The sequence below is a fragment of the Chrysochloris asiatica genome, unplaced genomic scaffold (genome assembly GCF_000296735.1).
Source record: "Chrysochloris asiatica unplaced genomic scaffold, ChrAsi1.0 scaffold00041, whole genome shotgun sequence".
Classification (NCBI taxonomy): domain Eukaryota; kingdom Metazoa; phylum Chordata; class Mammalia; order Afrosoricida; family Chrysochloridae; genus Chrysochloris; species Chrysochloris asiatica.
This window is the reverse complement of record NW_006408559.1, coordinates 14,101,352-14,114,549: the sequence shown is the minus strand read 5'-3', so window position 1 is coordinate 14,114,549 and position 13,198 is coordinate 14,101,352. Positions and strand designations below refer to the sequence as shown.

Genomic DNA, 13,198 nt, shown 5'->3' with positions numbered 1-13,198 from the left:
AGTGCTTTCTAATGCAAGGAGCTCAGCTGCTCCCTGAGCAAACATCTTGGGAGAGACCAAGGCAGGGAAGGATCAGAGCAGCCATAAACACCTGAGAGAACCACGGAGATAAAGGTGAGGACATTCTTTGATTTGTATGTGTTCAGTGGTCTCTCGCTGTCTGTGCACCTCAATTCTGGTGACTACAGGGGGTGCCTGAGCAAGTGGACACCCACCCTCACCCCCAGAGGGTTCTACTATGCATGTGCACAGATCTCCTCAAAAATTTAAAAGGACAGTTTCCATTTAAAACCAAACGGCAGTGAAAAACAACCACAGCTGGTCCCGAACTGTTTATCACTAGGAAAAAGGCCTAAACGGGGGTTGTGGGGTAGGACAGGCAGACTAAAAAGGTAACAAGCCAAAATAAAATCATGAGTTACGTCATAACGACCAACAGTGGCATCTTCAAATTTCTCAGGAAGAAGAGTGAAAAGGGAAGCACATCTCCTGATCACATCTACCTGGAGGCAATCAGAAAGCATAAAAAAAGACCAAAACACACCCCCATCTAAGTATTAAAGCCACAGCTAACTACTGAGTATGCTCACAAAACAGAAACGGGACCATATCAGCACATGTCCAGAAACAAAATTAGGTAACTTAGACAAGTGAGTTGAATGTAGACCTACACTCCATACTGGAATGGAGGGCAGGCTTTGGAAATACCTGAGAAGGAATTCAGAAAAATGGTTATAAAATGTATCAAAACACTTTACAATGGAGTTGAGAAAAATAAGGAAGAAGTCAGGAAAGTGCTACAGGAACAATCAAATAAGATAGATACAGCATAGGAAATAATTCAAAACCTACAGAAAGAGGTCCAAATGATTAATAATAGAATATCAGAAATGGACAATACATTAAAAGGGCAAAGGAGTAGAATTGAAGAGATGGAAGCCAGAATTAGTGAGCTGGAAGATAAATCTCTCAATACCACCAAGATAGAAGAACAAGCAGAAAAAAGGATTAAAAAATCTAAGGAAGGTCTAAGATTCATGTTGGACAACATGAAGAGGAATAACTTAAGAATTATCGCTATTCCAGAACAGGAAGAATCACACAAGTCCACAAAAGAGATAGTTGAAGAACTTCTGGAAGAAAATTTCCATAACATCCTGAAAAGTGAAACGATAAGCATCCAAGAAGCTCAACAAACCCCAGGAAGGATAGACCCTAAAAGAAACTCAACCAAGACATATAATAATCAATCTCTCTAAAATCAAAGATAAGGACAGAATCCCGAAGGCAGCTAGGGAAAAGAGAAGTGTAACATACAAAGCCAAACAAATCAGATTAAGCTCAAATTTCTCAACAGAAACCATGCAGGCAAGGAGGCAATGGGGAGACATATATAAAACCCTGAAAGACAAAAATAAACTGCCTACCAAGAATCCTCTACCCAGCAAAGCTGTCAGTCAAATACAATGGTATAATCAAAACATTCCAGGATAAACGGAAGCTAAGGGATTTTGTCAAAGCCAACCCTGTAATGAAAACACCCTAAAGAGAGTTCTGTGGACTGAGAACCAACAAGAACAGACAACAGCCAGAGATTGACATACATAACAGCATCACTCAGAAGTCAATCGACAAATGGAAGAGTCAAGAACAGAATAAAATTATAAGAACAAATTCAGAGGATCTGGGAGGTCAGTCTATGATCAAAACAATTACAGTGGGAAAGAAGGTAAACACAGACGAACAGATATCTAGGTGATAGGAAGGTCAGGTAGATTACAGGATAAAATTATTGTTGTTGTAGCTAAGTGCCATCAAGTCGGGATCTGACTCATAGTGACCCTGTACAGGGTTTCCAAGGAGCAGCTGGTGAGTTAAAACTGCCGGCCTTAACAGCCCAAACCAACGTTGCAGTTTACCACGTTAACCAACAATGCCACACCAGAAGTCCACAGAATAAAATAGACTGTCTTAAATAGAGGGAAAAGTTGATGGACTATAAGGTAGCCACAATGGTGGGGTTGGGGTGGGGGCCTAGGGAGGTGGAGGGAGGCGACGGTAGAGCACAGGGTAAGGGCAGACACATCATATTTCGGGTGTTGGGGAGGGCAACACAGGAAGAGTGAGGAGGTGGAAGAACAAGGTAGATAGGAGAATACCGAGATAGGTTTGCATGGGCTAAGTGGGACAGAGGTAAATAGTGATGCATACGTAACCGTGGAACAGCAGTTCTCTGTGATACAGGGATCTAGGCATAGTTTGAAGAGGGGAAATAAATACTAAGATGCTTGATTGTCGTATGAATATTGTTTTCCCTTGTCTACTATTGTAAAATAGACACTTGAGTGGGATAGAAAGGGATGTCAGGAAACGTGATTACAGAAAACTTGTAAGCCCGTCTTCAGCCTATAACTGATTGGAATACCTAAAAGGGTTCTAGAACTTGTCCAGTGAAGCAGGCCTCTTGTGGAGCCTTTGTAGAGTATAGGACCTTAGGTGGAATCCTGAGTCCCATCCAGAACCTTATGAGGTGGGACATTCCCACCAGCAAGGACAAGCTGACCAGCCTGGAACAGCTAGAGCAACAGAAGATACATCTTCAAAGAAAGATCATCAGGAAAAAACAAAACAAAAATGTCAGTATGACAGGCTACTACAAGAATAAGCAAGCTGTTCCCACGGAAGTCAAGGCAAGCAATCAAGTTCCTTCAGGACAAACTCCCCTCTAAGACTGAATCTCAAAGGGAACACATGAGGAGGCATGTAAGCTTGCTGGTGACCACTTTGGTCTACTGATGAGTGGAAGAGGGGGAAAGGCAACAATGAAGACATGGGCCGAGTTCAACCATGGTCCATTGACTCCCACTGGCCTGGAGATGAGAGAGAGAAGAAGGGCTGGTTGGTCCAAAGTGTGGTGAGACCTGGGGACACCTGAGCTCATGGACAAGGACATAGCCACAGAGGGCTAGAGCTGAGAGTGAAGCATCCAGCTGATATGAAGTGTGGGGAGATGCACAAGAACACCCAAACTTGCAGATAGTACCCATTTGACCTAGCCTCAATGGTTTGATAATCAGAACTCGACTAGATGAAGATTACCAAAAAAAAAAAAAAAAAATTTTTTTTGATCAAGGAAACAAGGGTAAATTGCTACAATTTGATGAACCTGACCTATCTATACTCACAGAGGTAGTAACTCTAAATACCAACAGAGAGGGAAGGATTCTTCACATCAAGTACCAATGCTATCCCCTCTGTACACAGAGACAGGCAACGTAGACATTGGCTACCTAAAATAAGGAGGTGATAAAGGCACGAAGTGACTGGCTTACAAGGTTTCAAGAGGAAGTTTAAGAGTGTATGGGGGAAGAGTCCCCACTGAATAGTTGTCATCTTGTCTAAATGGGTCTGGTTAAAAGAGAATGGGGATAAAATTCATATGATTCAGTAGTGAGTAATTGTTACCATGACTAATTGCGACTGTCACAATTGTAAAGGTAGAAGTTTTGTAACAAAAATGGGGGAGCAGTTAATCTTACAGCCCAGAAACAGAGGACCCTAGGACCATCAAGGGAGAAGAGCACAAGTGGAATGCGGGACCTTATCCAGAGAAGCAACGACACCGGAGATGGAGGCAGAGATGCGGACATGGAGAGAGGGAGCAGCTGAGGACTCTAGATTCATGGGAAGAGAGGGACTGAGAGCTGGCGGCCAAGAGGCAGACTTGCAGAATGTGCCCTTTGGTGGTGTAAATTATTATATATGCCTAAGTGGTTTGTTTGTTGTTTTTTTAAGAGCTAAAGGGAATAGAGAGAAATACTGTTAAGTGATGGTACGTGGAGGGGATTGTAATCATTGTGATGAAACAAGTTGTATGATTTGTTGAATGTAAAACTGATGATTTGTCCTGTAAATTTACATACAATCCACAATAAAGACATAAAGGGGTTAAAAAAAAAAAAAGGAGGGGAGAGGGAAGGAAAAGAAGACAGGAAAGAAAGAATACATAATAAAAAATACAATAAATTAAAAATAATAATAATAATCAGTGCATCGTTGAGAGAAGGCCAGTGTGCTGACTGCCCAGACACTTTCCCGGTGTAAATGACCTCAGTCTAGGTAAAGGCATCACAGTCAGCAGGGAAACTCGACTTTCTCAGTTCCCCAGAAATGATGAGCGTTGGGATGCCTTTGTTTCATTATTCACCCAAAGCAGGGAAGAGCAGCTCAGAATGCTGGTCGTGCATTTCCTCCAGAGATCTGTTTATCTGGTGTAGAGACCAGACTTGCTGTGTGTTCTCTGAAATGCACTCACCCGGCTCTCCTCATGGGGAACTAAAGACCAACCAGGGTGCTTTTGTTGAGCATGGAATTAGAGCAAGGTCATAGTTTTCCTGTTTCCAGTGTTTCATGACATCAGGGTAGACTAACTTGCAGTCTTCTCCAAAATTATGATTTGTCCTTGCCCTGGACAAATGAACTTGGGTGCCTCGGCACACCTTCCACTGTGTGCCCGCCGACAGACCGACAGACTGCCAGCCTCGCCTTTCGGACCTCGTGGGATGTGCAGATGCCCCTGCTTGTGCACCTTAGCTCCAGACATCTGGTCTGTTAACCTGCTCTGTGTTGCTTTTGCAGTCCTCATTCAGTTTGTCTCTGGAATGGTGGTACCATCACATCTGCCCACACAGACCCAAATATGCTCTTACCTGAAGACTTTGCATCAGCCTTCACGTGGCTTTTAAAAGCTGGTGCATCATCAGGAGCTTGTTGTTTTGTTTTTAATTAATATTGTCATTTCTCCATTATTTTACCTGCTTCCTAAATCTCTTGGCAAATGGCATATGAAGACAGTTCTGTCACAAAACAAAGACGACTTCTCAGTGACTAGGAAGGAGACGTGGAACATACTAATTTTCCTACAGGCTGGTTCCGCACATCTCTGCCCTCTCATTGGACTCAGTCCAATTCGTTTTAAGTACATAATATTTTTATTACTTGCATATCAATTCTAAATTATTTGATTAGTTAATATGAACAGATGAAATCAAAATTGCTCTCCCCACCCTGAAGAATGTGCTCCAAAAGTAAAACTATAAGCAGTTAACATGTTTAATACTCAGATTCTGTTAATGTATTTTACATAGAAGCTCTTCATCACTATTTGCCTGCCTTTGCTCTTCAAACCTCTCTTCACTCCTCTCCTGTGCCATTTTCCACCAGCGCTCCCCCGTCACAAAATGCTCTGTCAGTCCTCAGCATTGTCTTCATGGCCACGTCTTACTGGACACCGGTAGCTTCAAGAGCTTACGTACTCTGCGCTGGACCCTAAGTGTCCTGTGAAGAGAGGCTGGTGGCACGGAGTCCTTCCTGTCCTGAGGGGGCAACCCAAGCGCACACCCTAGGACAGCAACAATGCCTGTGGTCTCTCCTCAGAGCTGAGAGTTCTTGTCCCTTGGGGGCAATGAGAGATGAAACTGCAGTCAGCTGTTTGAGTGGTTTCATTAAAAAGCAGTTGCTCTAATGTTTAATACAAGATACGTTTCTCCATTTCTCTGGTACCCGTGATTGGGCATGGTAAAAAAAAAATCAAACTGTGAGCCATGCTGGCTGTAGAAGACATCTGAATTTAACAATGGCCTTTTACTATTGCCAAGTACTTAAGGGTCTGCTGTAAATTTTACAGATCCTGAAATACTCGTATGTATCCTCAAATGATTTCTCACTTCCTAATACTTTGTGAAATTTTTTCATTTTAGTAACTTCACATATCAAGAAATAGCAGGTTTCATTCATTCATTCATTCCGTACCTAGAGCGTCTTTGGGTAACTTTAAAGGACAAGAGCATCTTCACCTGGTGAGCTGGTTGTTTGTGGCCGTTTGTGGAGTCCTCTGGGACTTCTGGATGAGAATAGTGTCCTGCCCAATCCTAGTCCCTGGCGGGTGTCTGCTTAAGCTGAGCAGCTGTGTTCGTGGTAGCTGTCAGCATATATGTGGGGTTTGAACAATTACTGCTGGGTTAGTGATACATCTTTAGTGCTTTAGTATGTAAAGATTTTATTTGAGAATATGCAAGGAAATCTTTATGTCATTCTCTTGTTTTATTGTTCTGTTAGCATCTCTGTGAAGTTGCTCTGACTCTTATCTTCCAACAACTTGATTTTTCCAGGCCCCAAATTCTCACCAGCCCGTCTCCTTCGAAATCCATTCCAATTCCACAGCCCTTCCGACCTGCAGATGAAGATCATCGAAATCAATTTGGGCAGCGAGACCGGTCCTCGTCGGCCCCCAATGTTCATATCAACACAATAGAGCCTGTCAACATTGATGTGAGTATCCAGCACCGACACCTCGTACATTTCTCTGCTCACATTTTTTATATTTACGGTCAGAAATAAGCACCATCTTCCACTGATCAGAGTTACTGTGAGTGATACGGGCTTCTCAGGCATCACCCATAGGAAGGCCATGTCAGTATCAAGGCATCAATGCTTAAAACCAAAACGCCAAACCTTCTGCCAGTGAATTGACTCTTACTCAGCGATCCTGTAGGACAGAGTAGAACTGCCCTAGGGTTTCCAAGGTGTCGTCTCTGGAAGCAGACTTCCGCCTCTTTTTTTCCTGCAGAAGAAAAAGTCACTGATAGCTTTGTTTACAGTTGAGTGCATAACCACACACCCCAGGACTTTTCTCACATACTTAAATGATGCTTAATTGCAGGGTCACCATAAAAATCTACCCCATAGATGTAACAGACAAGCCAACGGAAGATTTTATAATAAAGAAAAAATAAGTATGCAATGCATATGTTCACATCTAGATTATTTGAAATCTATCTAAATGTACTGAAAGTTCCATTTTGACTGAATTAATTAATTCTCATAGACTGATCGTCACATTCTTAAAATTTTTTACTACCTTTGCTGTCTTGAGTATATCATTTTGCTCCATCCCGTTGTTGTGGTTAAGTGCCTTTGAGTTGATTCTGACTCCTACAGCCCTGTATAGGGTTTTCAAGGAGCAACTGGTGGGTTTGAACTGACACCTTGTAATTCAAATCAACCTTGTGGTCCAGTGCTTATCCTACAGCTCCACACACTTCTGTAATTTTCTTCTTTTTATGTGAAGTTACTTGTTATGTTTTACTGATTCTTTCTTTACAATGTTTTGTCTTCTCTGTTCCCATCATTGTATATTGTAATCTCATCTCTTTGATTATTTTTGCTCCCTTGTTGTTGTTGTTGTTGTTGTCAGGTGCCATCGAGTCGGAACCGACTCATAGCGACCCCATGCACACAGCAGAAGGAAACAATGTCCAATCCTGGGCCAACCTCACTACCGCTGCCACACTTGAGCCCATCAATGCTGCCACCTGGCCAATCCATCTCGTTAGGGGTCTTCCTCTTTTTCTCTGACCCTCCCTTATAACTGATTATTCTTTGCTAGCTTTTTTAATTTGCCTGTCTTGCACACTGTAATTTTCAAAATGCTATTCTAGATGTGGGAGTCTTGGTGTGGTGGCCTGGGATAATGTGCTGCAAAGTTGGTTTGGATCCACAAGGTTGGTGGTTCAAGCTCACCAGCTGCTCCTCGGAAACACTGTACCAGGGTCGCTATGGGTCAGAACTGACTCCACAGCACCTACAAGATCTAAAAAATTCTAGATTGAGATGTGTAAATTAGAATCACTTCATCAATTAGATCTAAGTCCTAGGTGACAGAAACCATTCCTTTCACAGTTCCCATGCTAAATAAATAAACATCAGAGTGGTTCCAACTCATGGAACTGTGTCTCTCAGAGTAGAACTGTGCTCCCTCGGGTTTTCAATGGCCCCAGGCCCCAGAACATTGCTAGGTCTGTCTTCTGCTGTGTCTTTTGGTTATCAGCCAACCACATTAACCATTTGCCCCCTCTGGGGCTTCAAACACACGCTTGGTGGTGGTAGTGCTATGGAGTCAGTACCAACTCATAGCGACCCTGTATAGGGTTCCCAAGGAGCGGCTGGTGGGTGTAAATCACTGACCTTGCGATTAGCAGTCCACTGTTTAGCCTACAGCACCACACTAGGACTCCAAACACACATTTGTTGTTGTTGTTTAGTGCCGTCAAGTCAATTCCAACTCTTAGCGACCCTGTATAGGGTTTCTGAGGAGCGACTGGTGAGTTTGAACTACTGACCTTGCAGTTCAAACCAACCTTGCAGTCCAGTGCATTATCCCGCAGCACCACACCAGGACTCACCAGATCATTGAAAAGTAGGGACTAGATTCAGTAAGAGGGTTCAAAATCAAGCAGAGGGCATTTCTTAGAGCAGGGTCAGCACAGCGTCTCTCCAAGGGCCAATAGGAAAGACTGGAGGTGGGCAGGGCAGGCCACTGAGTGGGATAGCAGGCAGTTAGGAGATGGTGTGACGTGATCCCAGTACAATTGCTTGTCACCAACTTTGGATACAGACAGAGGACAGGCGAGTCACAGGCTGAGCCGCAGAGGATCAGCCGCACAGCGTTTGCTCCCATGTCACCGAGTAGAGTGGGCGTGGGCCGGGCTCCTCAGTCTACAACCAGAGTTCACTTCTCCCCGAACCTGTGATTTAGAAGAGATTGTTGTTGTTAAGTACTGTCGAGTCGGTTCTGACTCATAGTAACCCTGTATAGGGTTTCCAAGGAACGGCTGAAGGGTTTGAACTGCTGACATTGCGGTCCAGGATTTATCCTACGGCAGTCAGCACACCAGGACTCCAGCAGAATAGAGTGTAGCTTGTCCCAAATGTCTGACTCCTGAAGGCAACAGCCTTAAGAAAGCCCAATTCTTCTTCTGGTCTTGGAAGGTAAGTATATATACAAAGGCAGTTGGAACCCTTTCTCTGAACCAGTAGGGTCCAGAAGTTCGTGAGGTGGCTACGTGTATGTCGAAGACATGGGCGGTTCTCAGTAAACTTGCATCCCTCATGAGCCCTTAGATTGTCCTAACAGGGAGAGACCCACTCCTGAGCAGTCTTTTGACAATTCTCAGACAGCCCTCCCCATTCCATAGCAGCTTGCATTGCTCGCGCTCTTGCATCAGCATCCATTAGTGCAGTGACAACGCAGTGCAGATTCGTTGTAAATCTGATCCTACCCGGAATCAGCCTTGTACAGGCACTACTGAGATCAGACAGGAGTATGGAGAGTCCACCCAGTAGACGCTGGGGAGTCCAGAAGGACGCCGTCTTGGGGGGCCTCCAAGGAGACGCTTGGGGAACAGATGTTGTCCCCTAGAACGTGTGCAAGCATGCTGAAGAAATGAAGATGAAATGAAGCATTTCGTGTGTGTCGTCCTGTTTATCAATGTGACCAACAAAAGCTTGAACCTTTCCATGTTTATGCTGAGAATAGGCATGTCCTTGAGACTATGACTTATCTTTTGTTAAATGTGAAAGAAAAGAAACTATTAAAAAGTTTCCTTTCATCTTCTAAGAGGACGTCCCAAACAGACATCTTTACCCTGTTCACAGTGGTCGTGTCTCTCTGGTTTTTAAGGGTTCATCTAAGGGCCCTTTTCCTCAGCTAGTAAGGCTGGCCTTACTCTAGCCTGCCTGGCTACAAAAGAAGAAAGAAGTAGGAGAGGGAAAGAGGGGACTAAGGAAGTTGTGAAATAACAAATGAAATCCTACTTCCAGGCTAGGTCTGATCTCAGTATGCCCAAACTCATACCCTTCCTCTTTACTTTCAAAGCTAGCATTCTTTGAAGAAAAATTTCCCATTTTTCTATGATTGTTACCACTGCCCTCCTATTCTCTTAGAGCTAAACATGGAGAATGTCAGCTTGTGTCTGCCCCTTTCCTTTTGGTCCCCATCTCACACTTGGCCTTCACTTTCCACTACCACATTTCTTCATTGGAGCCATGGGCTGCTTTCATCCTGCACTTGAATTTCCTGGCATCGGCTTCCCCCCAGTGCGTTTCTATCCTTGATACAGTCGCCAGAGCCATTTTCTCACAGCACCTCTGGCATCATCCCCAGACCTTTTCTGTGCCACCCTAACGATGATGAAATAGGCTGTTCACACCATAAGTTCTCCTTCATGTGCGGATGTTGGAATTCTAGCCAATGGTGGAAGTCTAACAGTCCAGTGACTGGGTCAGACACAGTGACCGTCAGAATTGTGATGGTGGACCCGAGAAGGGGTGCTCTGCTCCACCTGTTTGGACCTAGCAAAGCTTAGCAGTGGGGGACACAGCATTGAAGCCAGGCTGTAAGAGCAGAGTGAGTAGGAATCTGTTAAGTATTCTGGGTCTGGGGTTTAGGAAGGACAGACGGACATTTGTGGAAGGGTGATAGTGTGTGCAAAGGCATGGGAGAGCCTCTACCTGGGATATAGTCAGTGGTTGTCTCTGCAGGTGTTTAGGGGACAGGGGAAGAGTGGGGAGTAATGAGAGCTGGAGCTAGGTGGCCAGAGGCACACTGCTCTGACTTGGCTGAAGAACTTGACATACAAGAGAAAGAGCTCAGGTCTGTGTTTCTGGAAATTCTGGTGGTTATGGAGAATGGAGCCCACACCTGTCAACAGGGTGACTTGTGCGGTGTCCTAGACCATGTGACACTGTGGTGCCCAGAGGGTTGGGAAGTGTACCTGTGTGTGCGCAGAGGAGGAGACGTGGTAGGTAAGATCGTTAGAAATCGTATTTTAAAGCGCTGCTCATTTTGAATGGCTACTATATGCCAGGCCTCCTAGTGTGGTGCTGTAGGATAAGCACTGGACTGCTAACCATAAGGTTGGCAGTTCACACCCACCAGCTGCTCCTTGGAGATCCTTTGAATCACTGTGAGTCGGCACCGACTTGCACTCTCTTAACAACTCTCCTAACAACTGTATGCCAGATACTACGCAAAGGGCTTTGTATAAATTTCTTAGTCTGTCTTCACGAAAGCCACATGGGTTTACTGTAAAGAAAATAAAGTTCAATCCCAGCCTTCCTTTCTGCCACTCAGCCACTGTACCTTGCAGGAGAAGTGGGGAGGTGCCTGAGAGAAGAGGTCATGGAGGACTCCCGGATTCAGTAAGGCAGGAACTCCAAAGGTAGAAGCAGTCTTGATGACTCTTCCTTGTGGACTTGAAGCTGCCTGAGGGACTCAGGAGCCAGAGGAGGAAAAGGACAGTAGAGGGCTGACAGTGTTGCTGTCAGTTGCTGTCGAGACTCACACCAGATGACGACTGAAGGTGGCTCTTGGATCTGGCCATCACGGTGTAACTTCAAGGGTCCTGGGATCTGTGTGAAGGCTTGGGGAGGAACGCAGGCAGGTGGGGATCAAAGTCAGTTCTGAGAAGCTTGGCTCGAGAGAAATGACTTCCAGCATGGTGGCAGAAAGACTGCTCGTAATGTTTGTCACTAGAGAAGCAGAGAGGTTGGACGATAGCGAGCGAGGAATCCTTGAACTGGAAGCGGTGTCCCTCCATGGCTTAGCTGTAAGTTCTAGACAGCAAGCACTGTAGCTCGTGACAGGGCGTGACCTTGGGCAAGCTCCTTAACTTTGCACACACTCCTGTCTCCCTCTGAGAGTATGGATCATGCCTGGAACATGCTAAGAGCTCAAAGACCACAGCAGTTTTGAGTATGTAGATGCCTGTTAGGAGTAGGAGCAGGACAAGAAGTTCTTCTCCATCATACTAAGGGGGTGGAGGAAAGTGTGCAGAGTCGGTGTTGGGACACTCAAGGATCCTGGTCATCCTGTACCATGTAGGAAAGGTGGTCAGGGTGCCGTGCAAACGTGTTGAGGACTGAGAAGTGTCAGCCGGCGGCGGTGCCAGCAGGCCAGGCGGGTGTCAGAGGAAGCTAGGAGCAGCACTGGGTTCAGGCCTGCTTGTGGGGGTGCAGGTCTGAGCCTCAGAGGGAGGGGTATGGCATTTCTGCCTTTCCTCTGCTTTCCTTTCTCCACATCTTCCATCCCTCTGCCCCAGATCGTAGCCCACCCCGTCCCCCACTTCCCGATGACCAAGCCCTGTCTTTATTCATTGATCCACCCTTAGAGTTTGTTTGACAGTGAATTCAGTAACCACCTTTGACATTCTCTAAACTGTCTCATTTGAACCCTAACCATGTGTACATCTTATCTCCAATTACATCATAAGCACGAACAGATCATGCTGTTGAGAACACCAGGATTTTTTTTTTTTTTGGTTAACACCCAGTCCCTAGCCCCTAGCACCTTGTTTGCAGGCATCTAATGAGTATTTTGTTCATTCGTGTCCAGAAAACACTGAAGGTGTTAATGTAGTGCACCGAACATGCTGGAAATACATCCAGCTCTGTTTTTACCATTTTCACAGAGCTACTGAGCGACCTTAGGGGCCATTGAATCCCTCATATTTCAGTAAAACAGATCCTCCCCACCGCTAGTGTGTCTTATGCAGCCACAGTTTTGTGACTGTAACCAGTGTGCATTTAATACTGTGTTCTGGTGTTTATTGTAAACATGCTTCAAGCCTCGTAGTTGTTTTCAGTAGCTTCAAGCAGTTGAGATGCCATGACTGACTCACTGCGGCCACAAGAGGGCGGTCGTGACTTCTGATCGAGTGCTGTGGGCACTAGTGCTGTTTAGGATAGCTTTGTGCATACCATTTTTCCTTTTAAATCATTTCACACAGGAAAATTCCCAGAAGTGAGATTACAGGATCCCAGGGAACATGAACATTTTCACATTTTCATGGGTCCTGATAGGGCACAGTGGAGTCCTGGTGTGGCACTGTAGGACAAGCACTGGACTGCTAACCACAAGGTCAGTGGTTTAAACCCACCAGCTGCTCCTCAGCTCCGGGGTCTCTGTGAATCAGAACTGACCAGATAGCACAACAACAAACAATATGGCAAAGGTGAGTTTCTGCTGAAGAATGGAGGCAGCTATTGGTTTTGAATGCCCTGAAATAAATGGCATTCTTTGAGCAGAACTATTAACCTCTTTCAATGGAGAAAAGATTGAAGTTGTCAAGGACTTCATTCTTCTTGGATCAACTATCAACACTCACGGAAGTAGCAGTCAAGATATCAGACGATGTATTGCACTGGGCAAATGTGCTGCACAGGAACTTTTTAAAGTATTGAAGAGCAGAGATGTCAGCTTGAGGACTAGGGTGTGCCTGACCCAGGCCATGGTGTTTTCAGTAGCCTCATATGGATGCGAAAGCTGGACAGTGAATAAGGAAGATCGTAGAAGAATTGA

At 45.0% G+C, this 13,198-nt stretch overlaps 1 protein-coding gene across 1 annotated transcript in view; it reads left to right on the top strand.

The window, feature by feature from the left end:
• Positions 1 to 13,198, top strand: part of BRAF (v-raf murine sarcoma viral oncogene homolog B) — a 69,190-nt gene that overhangs the window by 29,877 nt on the left and 26,115 nt on the right. Inside the window, exon 7 of the mRNA XM_006861175.1 lies at positions 6,171 to 6,330. Coding sequence (XP_006861237.1) covers positions 6,171 to 6,330 — 160 coding nt within the window. The remainder of the gene's footprint in view (positions 1 to 6,170; positions 6,331 to 13,198) is intronic.